At 41.3% G+C, this 9,252-nt stretch overlaps 2 protein-coding genes across 2 annotated transcripts in view; both read left to right on the top strand.

Moving 5' to 3' along the window:
• wdr12 (WD repeat domain 12) overlaps positions 1-387 on the top strand; it is a 5,646-nt gene extending 5,259 nt beyond the window's left edge. Inside the window, exon 13 of the mRNA XM_083524018.1 lies at positions 1-387. This exon is cut by the window's left edge and continues 157 nt beyond it. The gene's annotated coding sequence lies outside the window, so the exon portion shown is untranslated.
• A 1,301-nt stretch (positions 388-1,688) lies between these two features.
• ercc3 (excision repair cross-complementation group 3) lies at positions 1,689-7,769 on the top strand. The gene is made up of 16 exons (XM_083559480.1): positions 1,689-1,873; positions 2,287-2,486; positions 2,732-2,968; positions 3,097-3,146; positions 3,237-3,372; positions 3,477-3,641; positions 3,734-3,938; positions 4,274-4,588; positions 4,676-4,860; positions 5,384-5,586; positions 5,749-5,845; positions 6,313-6,430; positions 6,510-6,628; positions 6,724-6,873; positions 7,258-7,529; positions 7,591-7,769. The coding sequence occupies exons 1-15, from the start codon at positions 1,846-1,848 to the stop codon at positions 7,393-7,395; spliced, it is 2,346 nt and encodes a 781-aa protein (XP_083415606.1). The 5' UTR covers positions 1,689-1,845; the 3' UTR covers positions 7,396-7,529; positions 7,591-7,769.
• The last annotated feature ends 1,483 nt before the right edge of the window (positions 7,770-9,252 follow it).

The following is a 9,252-nucleotide window of genomic DNA, read 5'->3' as shown; positions in this document are numbered from 1 at the left end:
CCAGAGTACAATAAAACCCAGGAGAGATTCAGCCTCACATCATCTCAGCTGGACTTAATAAACCTCACGGTTTTATCGCTCCTGGTTTCTTTTTTTTTCTTTTTTTTTTTATATCCACAGCTATGTTCTTTCTCACCTCGAACCGTTTGTCCGTTCTTCATTTGTCTCTCTGTCCTGTGAGTTTTATTGAGGAGTTTCAATTCAAAGTCATTTACAGGAAAAAGTTATTTTGCTTTCAACAGTTAAAACATCACATGTTCTTCATCACATTATTCCTGACAGACCAGTTATATATTTGCGATGGATACCTTTTTGCGCAAACGTTTGCGAGATGTAAAGATCTATGTCAAGATGGTAACAAATAAAAGCGATTTCAAATGTTTAAAACGTTTTACATGAATGAATGTTCAGTAATAACTCGTAACTGCACACATTAAATGCTTTCATTTCTTACGTGTCCTCAAAGCAGGATGGATGTTTTAAAACCTGTTGATCAATGAATTTGTTTTGTTTAGCGTTTGTGTTGGATGCTTTGTTTGAAACAATTTTGGCAGTCAAAATAAAAATTGGTCAAAGCATCAGTTAGGGCTTTTGGCCTTATTTGTACATTTAATGATCCGCTGTGGCGACCCCTAACGGTAGCAGCCGGAAGAAAAATAGGCACGATTTGTACATTTATGGACAATAAAGTTAATCAAATAATAACTTTTATAGACTCTGGTTTTGTTCTATTGAATTATTTTATAATATTTAATCTAATAAAGACTTTTTGAAATTTACTTTAGCAAGTTTATTTATATGTCTTTTATATGTACAGTACAGAGTTTTCTTTATTTTCATGACTATGAAAATTGTAGATTCACACTGAAGGCATCAAAACTATGAATTAACACATGTGGAATTATATATGGAATTATATACATAACAAAAAAGTGTGAAACAACTGAAAAATGTCATATTGTAGGTTCTTCAAAGTAGCCACCTTTTGCTTTGATTACTGCTTTGCACACTCTTGGCATTCTCTTGATGAGCTTCAAGAGGTAGTCACCTGAAATGGTCTTCCAACAGTCTTGAAGGAGTTCCCCGAGAGATGCTTGGCACTTGTGGGCCCTTTTGCCTTCACTCTGCGGTCCAGCTCACCCCTAAACCATCTCAATTGGGTTCAGGTCCGGTGACTGTGGAGGCCAGGTCATCTGGCGCAGCACCCCATCACTCTCCTTGGTCAAATAGCCCTTCATGCCTTCAGTGTGACTCTACAATTTTCATAGTCATGAAAATAAAGAAAACTCTTTGAATGAGAAGGTGTGTCCAAACGTTTGGTCTGTACTGTATGTTTTATGTTTATTCTTTATACCAGCTTGTCTTGCTGACTGATTTAAGCCGCAGATGCAGTTCCGCTTTCGTCCACTAGATGTAGCCAAAGCGTTACCGGGTTTAATTATTATTTTTTTACTTTTTAAAAAATACTTTTAAATTCGTTTATTTTATTAATATAATTTTTTTTAAATACTTTTATGTTTTAGAATGTTTTTTTATTTTTTATTTCTTTTAATACCCACTCAATTCAAACATTCCTTTGGCTGGCGTTTACCTGCAGTTCCGGTTTTATCCACAAGGTGCTATCTGCTGGCGTTTACCTGCAGTTCCGGTTTTATCCACAAGGTGCTATCAACGAGCGGTTTGTATTTACATCCGCACATAGAAGAAGAGCTCAGGCAACATGGCGGACGCACTTTACACGCAGCTTCAACTGCACTGACAAATTCTATTGTGTTACTGATGTAACTCGTTTTGAAATTTTATATCTGTTTATTTAAATACTTTTGTTTCTATATAGCGAGTGCTATGGGGAAAAAAGAAAAGGGTGACAGAGGTAATTATGGTACTTTGTTTTGAGGTAGTGAAAATACAGGACTGGCTTAAACGTCATAACGTTAATGATAACAACAAAAACAATAATAATTATTTTAAATATTTATATTATTAATAGTGTTTGAATCCTAAATAACTCCTGTAGTGCACTAATGTACAAAACCAGAAAGCCTTTTAATGCTGTATATATACTTTCTTAAGAAATCATGCATAAATTATTCTGGATGTGTAGTTATATAAACAATTAAGATTAATTTGTTATTAGTGACCAATTTGTAGTTTTTAACACCACATTTCATTCTCTATCCCTGTATAGTGCACATCAGGGATCAATTAGGGGCCAGACATTAATAATTAGCTCGTTTATTTGCAATACAAAGTTTGTATCTTGTGCTCATGTTTATTGTTTTTTAGAGAAAAGGTCCAAAAAACGCTCTTATGAAGATGAGGATTATGAAGAGGACGCCCCTGGCGCAGAGTCACAGGAAGCCGTACCCACGGCGGCTGGCAAGCAGGTGGACGAATCCAGCACTAAACTGGACGAATATGGAGCGAAAGACTACAGATTACAGATGCTGCTAAAGGCAGATCATTCGTCTCGACCTCTGTGGGTGGTAAGAGAACCAAAACTAGCTATCACATGTTTACACACACTCTGTCTCCCAGGCCAAACCTCCTACTGTTCTTGCGTTATAGACCTGAATCAGACAATCAATTAAGATCCTTTGCTGAGCCATGCCGAGGTCGACTTGATGGCCACGAGCATCCATGGGTTCCAAAATAACAGCTACAGCTGAGTGAAGAATTTATAGACTTTCCTGACATTTAAAAACGCTACGGTTCTCTGTGTATCCATCAGGCTCCTGATGGTCATATCTTCCTGGAGGCGTTTTCACCAGTCTATAAGTACGCTCAGGATTTCCTGGTGGCCATCGCCGAGCCGGTGTGCAGGCCCATCCACGTGCACGAGTATAAACTGACCGCCTACTCACTGTATGCTGCTGTGAGCGTTGGCCTGCAGACCTCAGACATTATCGAGTACCTGCAGAAGCTTAGCAAGACGTCTGTCCCTGACGGCATCATTCAGTTCATTAAGGTATGAGCACAGTCCCAAAACCCAGACGTGGAGTCTGTAGGTGAAAGTAAATGCGTTTAAATGACAGTGAAAGAAGCTTGTATGTGTTTGTGGTCATCTTGGTTTTCTGATTTTTTGTTGTGATTTAGTTATGCACGGTGAGCTACGGGAAAGTCAAGCTGGTCCTGAAACATAACAGGTGTGTTTTCCAGTGTGATTCTCAGACTCTCTCTGCTTTACACACATTTCTGTCATCTATTGTACAGCCTTAAACATATTGTGTGTGTAGGTATTTTGTAGAAAGCGCCTTTCCAGATGTGATCCAGCGACTGCTTCAGGACCCGGTGATTCGAGACTGTCGTCTGCGCACCGCTGAGGGGGAGGAGCCTGAGCTCATAACGGAGGTCATCTCTAACAAACCTGCAGTGAGTCAACACACACCCAGTCATCAAACCAGGTTATAAAGTCGAACTTGTTGTCTGTCGTTGCGTAGTCGTGATCTGTTCACATCTCGGCCCCGTCCCCTCAGATCTCTAAGACTCAAGATAACGGCGGCGCTTCGACGTCTCAGTCAGCGGATGGACAACGCGGAAGTTCCCAGGTCCCAGAGGACATCTACAGCTATTATGAACAAATGGACAAAGAGGAGGAGGAAGAGGAGGAGACGCAGACGGTCTCTTTTGAGATCCGCCAGGTAGGAGACTGCATGTGCACGTGGTTTGCTTGAGGCATAGAGTTTTCCATTGTGTACTGAGCCCTTTGCTGGTTTCTCTTGTGTTCCCTCAGGAGATGATCGAGGAGCTGCAGAAGCGCTGTATCCAGCTGGAGTACCCTCTGTTAGCCGAGTACGACTTCCGCAACGACACCATAAACCCTGACATCAACATGGACCTGAAGCCCACCGCCGTTCTCAGGCCCTATCAGGAAAAGAGCCTGCGCAAGATGTTCGGCAACGGTCGAGCTCGCTCTGGCGTGATCGTCCTGCCGTGCGGTAAACATCCTTTACGAATTTGGAATGATATACAGATATGTGCAAAAGTTTGTACCCCCATTCCCCACTTTAAACCAATGCACTTGGACTGGAAGCTTTTTATTTATTAATTTATTTTTATTGAAAACAAAGAATTTAGGTATTTTTTTATGTGCAGCATAATAAACCCCACCCAAATGCAAGCTGTCTTAACATAAAAAAGGTGAATGGGATGCAAACTTTTGTTCCATGATACTGATTTTAACATTTAGCCGGAAATATATATGAAAATTGAAGTCAATTACACTCTTGTTTTTAAATCTAATCATCTTTTGTTCCCTTTTTATGCTGTACAGGAGCAGGGAAGTCTCTGGTGGGAGTCACGGCAGCCTGCACCGTACGGAAGCGTTGCCTGGTGTTGGGGAACTCCTCCGTCTCGGTGGAGCAGTGGAAATCTCAGTTTAAGATGTGGTCCACCATCGACGACTCGCTGATCTGCCGATTCACGTCGGACGCCAAGGACAAGCCCATCGGCTGCTCGGTGGCCATCAGTACGTACTCCATGCTGGGCCACACCACCAAGCGCTCTTGGGAGGCCGAGAGGGTGATGGAGTGGATGCGCAGCCAGGAGTGGGGGCTCATCATCCTCGACGAGGTCCACACAATCCCAGGTGGGTTTGGATTTAATTATTTAATCAGCTTTCCTTCCAGGTTCATTTATTTTCTCACCTGTCTTTTTTTTTTTTTTTTTTTTGCAGCGAGGATGTTCAGGCGTGTTCTGACCATAGTCCAGGCCCACTGTAAGCTGGGTTTGACAGCGACACTGGTCCGAGAAGACGATAAAATCGTTGATCTCAACTTCCTAATTGGACCCAAATTGTACGAGGCCAACTGGATGGAGCTGCAGAATAACGGCTACATTGCTAAAGTGCAGTGTGCTGAGGTGAGACACACACGAGTTACAATAACCGAGTAGGATGTAATGAGATTATTCATCTTGCACACTTTATTTGCTTGTGCATCAGGAATGATATGAGGTACACGAAGTGGTATCAAAAGATTTCGAGACGGGCTCTGTTTACAAGAACATAATGTATATTTCAACGTTTACACACGATCACCTTCTAAATAGTCCCCTTGCACAGCAATACAGCGCCCCCTGCATTCCTGTCTAGACCGTGTCCTGGAATTCGTCTTTTTCTAAATCTGGCCAGTAGGGTGGTTGCCAGATTTGGATATTTTTGGCACCAAGGTGGTATCGCTGTGGCAAATTTGCCCTGTTTCATGCAGATTTTCACGTTTTCTCTTTGTTCTAACTCGCTGTCCGTGATAAAAAAGCGCAGACGTGATAACGCTCATGGTCAGAACTGCACTATTTAGCAGCATTAGTCTGGAAAATTTTGGAAACCACCTCGCATGAGCGTTTTTTTCATCCTAAGTATATTGTGTGGTGTGGCGATTCTCAGGTGTGGTGTCCGATGTCCCCGGAGTTTTATCACGAGTACGTGGCTATAAAGACGAAGAAACGGATCCTGCTTTACACCATGAACCCCAACAAGTTCCGCGCCTGCCAGTTCCTCATCCGCTTCCACGAGAGACGCAACGACAAGATCATCGTCTTTGCCGACAACGTCTTCGCGCTCAAGGAATACGCCATCCGCCTCAACAAGTAAAAACCTCGGGGAAAACATAAAATTTTCCCTCTCGTATTATTCCTCCGACTGCAGTCTTTATTCTGATCACTTGCTTTCTTTAAAAATCTGTATGACACAAGTGTCTGCTCTTTATACGTTTAGATAGCGTGACTTTCTGTTTCATTTCCTTCCTTCAGACCGTACATTTACGGACCCACGTCACAAGGGGAGCGAATGCAGATCCTCCAGAATTTCAAGCACAACCCAAAAATCAACACCATTTTCATCTCCAAGGTAACGTTCCTCATTAGAGCATGGAGAACTTGGGTTCAGCAGGGTTCAGGGTTTTTGTTGTTGGACAATGTTGCCCTTAACCTTCAGTTGCTCAGCTTTATTAGGAGAAACTAATGATGTAATAATGAGGTGTTAAATTTAAAGCTTTCTATCCGGAATCCGAAATCACTAAAAATGAATTTTTCAAGCTTTCTGGAATACGAACAACTTTTGGGGAATTTTGGAAAATTCCAAGTTGGAAACTTACCTGGAATTTATCGTAATTTAGGGGAAATCATTATAAATTTGTGAAAGTGGGGTATATAAACTGTTTCATATCCAAACATAAATATAAACATTATGTTTGGTCGTAAGCTGACATGCATGCAAACTAATACAGATGGCATTTTTAACTTTGAATTAATTAGCTCACTTAATAGCAACACTGGAATTTTTCCATCCCCATGTACTTTTCTCCCCTGTCTCAGGTAGGAGACACGTCCTTCGACCTGCCTGAGGCAAACGTTTTGATTCAGATCTCGTCTCACGGCGGATCCCGTCGTCAAGAGGCTCAGCGACTGGGCAGAGTTTTGCGTGCCAAGAAAGGTCAGAAGAGCATGAAATATGTCATCTTTCTTTCAGTCTTTCACTCTGCGTCGTCCTGAAGATGTCTGTTTGTTCTCAGGAATGGTTGCTGAGGAATACAACGCCTATTTCTACTCATTGGTGTCTCAGGACACACAGGAAATGGCCTATTCCACGAAGAGACAGCGCTTCCTGGTGGACCAGGGATACAGTTTTAAGGTTTCCACCTACACTATAATTCGGAGAGTTTAGTTAAAAGGGGACTTTTTAGTGAAAACTAAACAATGTGTCCTTTTTTTGTTTGTCTCTGTAAGGTGATCACCAAGCTGGCAGGAATGGAGGAGGAGGACTTGATGTTCTCTACACGTGACGAACAGCAGCAGTTACTCCAGAAAGTTCTAGCAGCGACTGACCTGGATGCAGAGGACGAGGTGGTGACCGGAGAGTTCGGAGGAAAATCTCAGGTATTTTACATTTTCACCACTAGATGTAACTGTAAATGGATAAAAAAATACCATATTCTTTGTTTAATAAGTTGTACATTGTTGCAATACAAGAGGAATAAAATACTAGCATGTGCTGTTTTGGGAAATGTTTTGGGGGGGATTTTGTGTTTACTACATATAAAAAACAGAGTCCACCAGGAGAGTTTTTTAATGTGTGTACTAAGAATATAAACAGAGCTCAGGTACATGTGGTTCTCGTCAGGGTTCAGAGGCTGATTGCGTTGCCTGTGTGAAAGTTGTGAAGAATGTTTTTTGTAGATGACATCACTTTTCATGTGTTTCCCAAATGCTTTCAGTCCGACAAATCTATTACGATTATCTATTTATTTACCTCCTGTTTAGTTTTCTCGCCGGCCCGGTACCATGAGCTCCATGTCAGGGGCAGACGATGCTGTCTACATGGAGTACCACACGTCACGCGGCAGCAAGATGGCGGGCATTAAGAACATTCACCCTCTCTTTAAACGCTTCCGGAAATAAGCACGAAGAAGAACAGCACTTCGGATACTCACTCATAGGACGTTTCCGAGTCCCAAAATTATGTTTTTATTAGAAAAGGACCAACACAGTGTCAGTGAGAGACAAGGAAGAGAAAGAGAGGGTACAGTTACACTGTTGTGTTGTTTTTACATAAACTTAAGCACTAATGGAAAAGAAATAAAGCCTGAAACTGAGATGTTATGACCCGCATTGAAGCCTTTTTTGATGTTCTGTAAAAGTAGTTTGAATTTTGCATATTGGGAAAAATGCTGCCATGAACCTGATTTGTCTTAAATATGTTCTTTATTTGCTCTTTTTTGTAGTAGTACGTGCAAGTTCTTCCAACTGGCTAAATAAAAGATTTCGTAAATCTGTATTTTTTTCGTTAATTAGAGAGGAGATTTTCTCCTGAGCTTCTGGGCTTATTTAATGAATGCTTTTAAATCGTTTCAAGAATTTGACCCGAGATGACCCGGTGGCCTCAGAAAACTAAATGGCCTCAGAAGACCCTTTGGCCTCAGAAGATCAGTTATGGTTGCTAAATTGTATAAAATGAATGGTCACTACATGGCCAAAAGTCTGTGGACACCATTTGATCACATCTTGTGAATAGAAAGCACAAGGATTTTCATCCTAAACACAAAATCTCTGAAACTTACGCTTTCAACAAAGATTCCTTTTCTCATCATAATTAGTGTCACTAATTATGGGATATTACTTATTATTACTATTATAATTAATAATTAATCATTATTAGGGAGGTGGAATCTCAGTGGTTAAAGCATTTGACCTTAGATAAGAAAGTCATAAGTTCAAATCCCAACACCACCAAGCTAGCACTGCTGGGTCCTGGAGCAACCTTCAACTTCTCCATTAAGGATCTGAATGAGGGCATCTGCCAAACGCTGTAAATGTAATTAATCATGTTTTTTCATAACAACACTAATATATTAGATCCTTTAATGATTCTAAAGACTACAGAGACCCTCTGTAGCGATAGTGATTGTGGCTAGAAGGAGTGCTTTAAGATAGAAATAAAAGCTCAACACCAATCAGACTCAATAAATCAACTGTGCTGAGATAAAGATGGTAATGTTCCAGAATATTATCAGAGTAGGTCATTAAAATGGATTTTTGGCATAATAGGTTATGCATAAATGTTTGGCACTGATCTTTGAAGAACTTTGAAATCTTGCAGGTTTGTTTATCACATAGAGCTCAGTTTACAGGCAGAGAAGCAGTCTGAAAGTGTACATTTATGGCATTTGGCAGACGCCCTTATTCAGCGCCATTTTGAATGATCTCATACAACTGAGCAGTTCAGGGATAAGAAACTTGCTCCAGGACCTTGCTGATGTTGGGAATTAAAATCACAAAATTCTGTTCCAAAGTTCAACACTTTAACCACCGAGCTACCACTTACCACTTGGATGTACACGTTCTGGTGGCTGGTTCCAAGAACCTTCCTAATGGTAGGACTTGGCCTAATGGCAGTGATCTCTTAAAGCAGGATAAGGCACCTTGCCATGCTGGAACACAGTGTTCAGGAATGGTTTGAGGAACATAACAAAGAGTTCCAGATCTTATCTTGGCTTCCAAATGCTCCCACATCTCAATCTGATCAAGTATCTACATGGGGTGCTGGAAAACATGTCTGATTCAGGAAGGGCCCCACTGCACAACTTGTAAGGCTTAAAGGATCTGCTGCTCTGGATGTCACAGGTGGAGTCAGGGCTGTTGGCACGAGGTGGATCAACACAACATTAGTATATAGACTTTAGAGATCTTTGGCATTGCCTCTCCGCCCACACTGGAGAACTTCCCCTCGTGTGTTAGTGATCCTGTTTCAGGTTCTTT

The sequence above is a fragment of the Silurus aristotelis genome (assembly GCF_946808225.1).
Source record: "Silurus aristotelis genome assembly, chromosome: 2".
NCBI lineage: Eukaryota > Metazoa > Chordata > Actinopteri > Siluriformes > Siluridae > Silurus > Silurus aristotelis.
The sequence above is the reverse complement of the archived record's forward strand: the minus strand, read 5'-3'. Positions and strand labels throughout refer to the sequence as shown.

Bases quoted from the DNA above. Each gene is read 5' to 3' on its own strand.
- ercc3 (XM_083559480.1), top strand. From the start codon at position 1,846: ATGGGGAAAAAAGAAAAGGGTGACAGAG. The intron at 6,431-6,509 runs GTCAGAAGAGCA...GTTTGTTCTCAG, and splicing joins AGTTTTGCGTGCCAAGAAAG to GAATGGTTGCTGAGGAATAC. The intron at 6,874-7,257 runs GTATTTTACATT...CCTCCTGTTTAG, and splicing joins AGTTCGGAGGAAAATCTCAG to TTTTCTCGCCGGCCCGGTAC.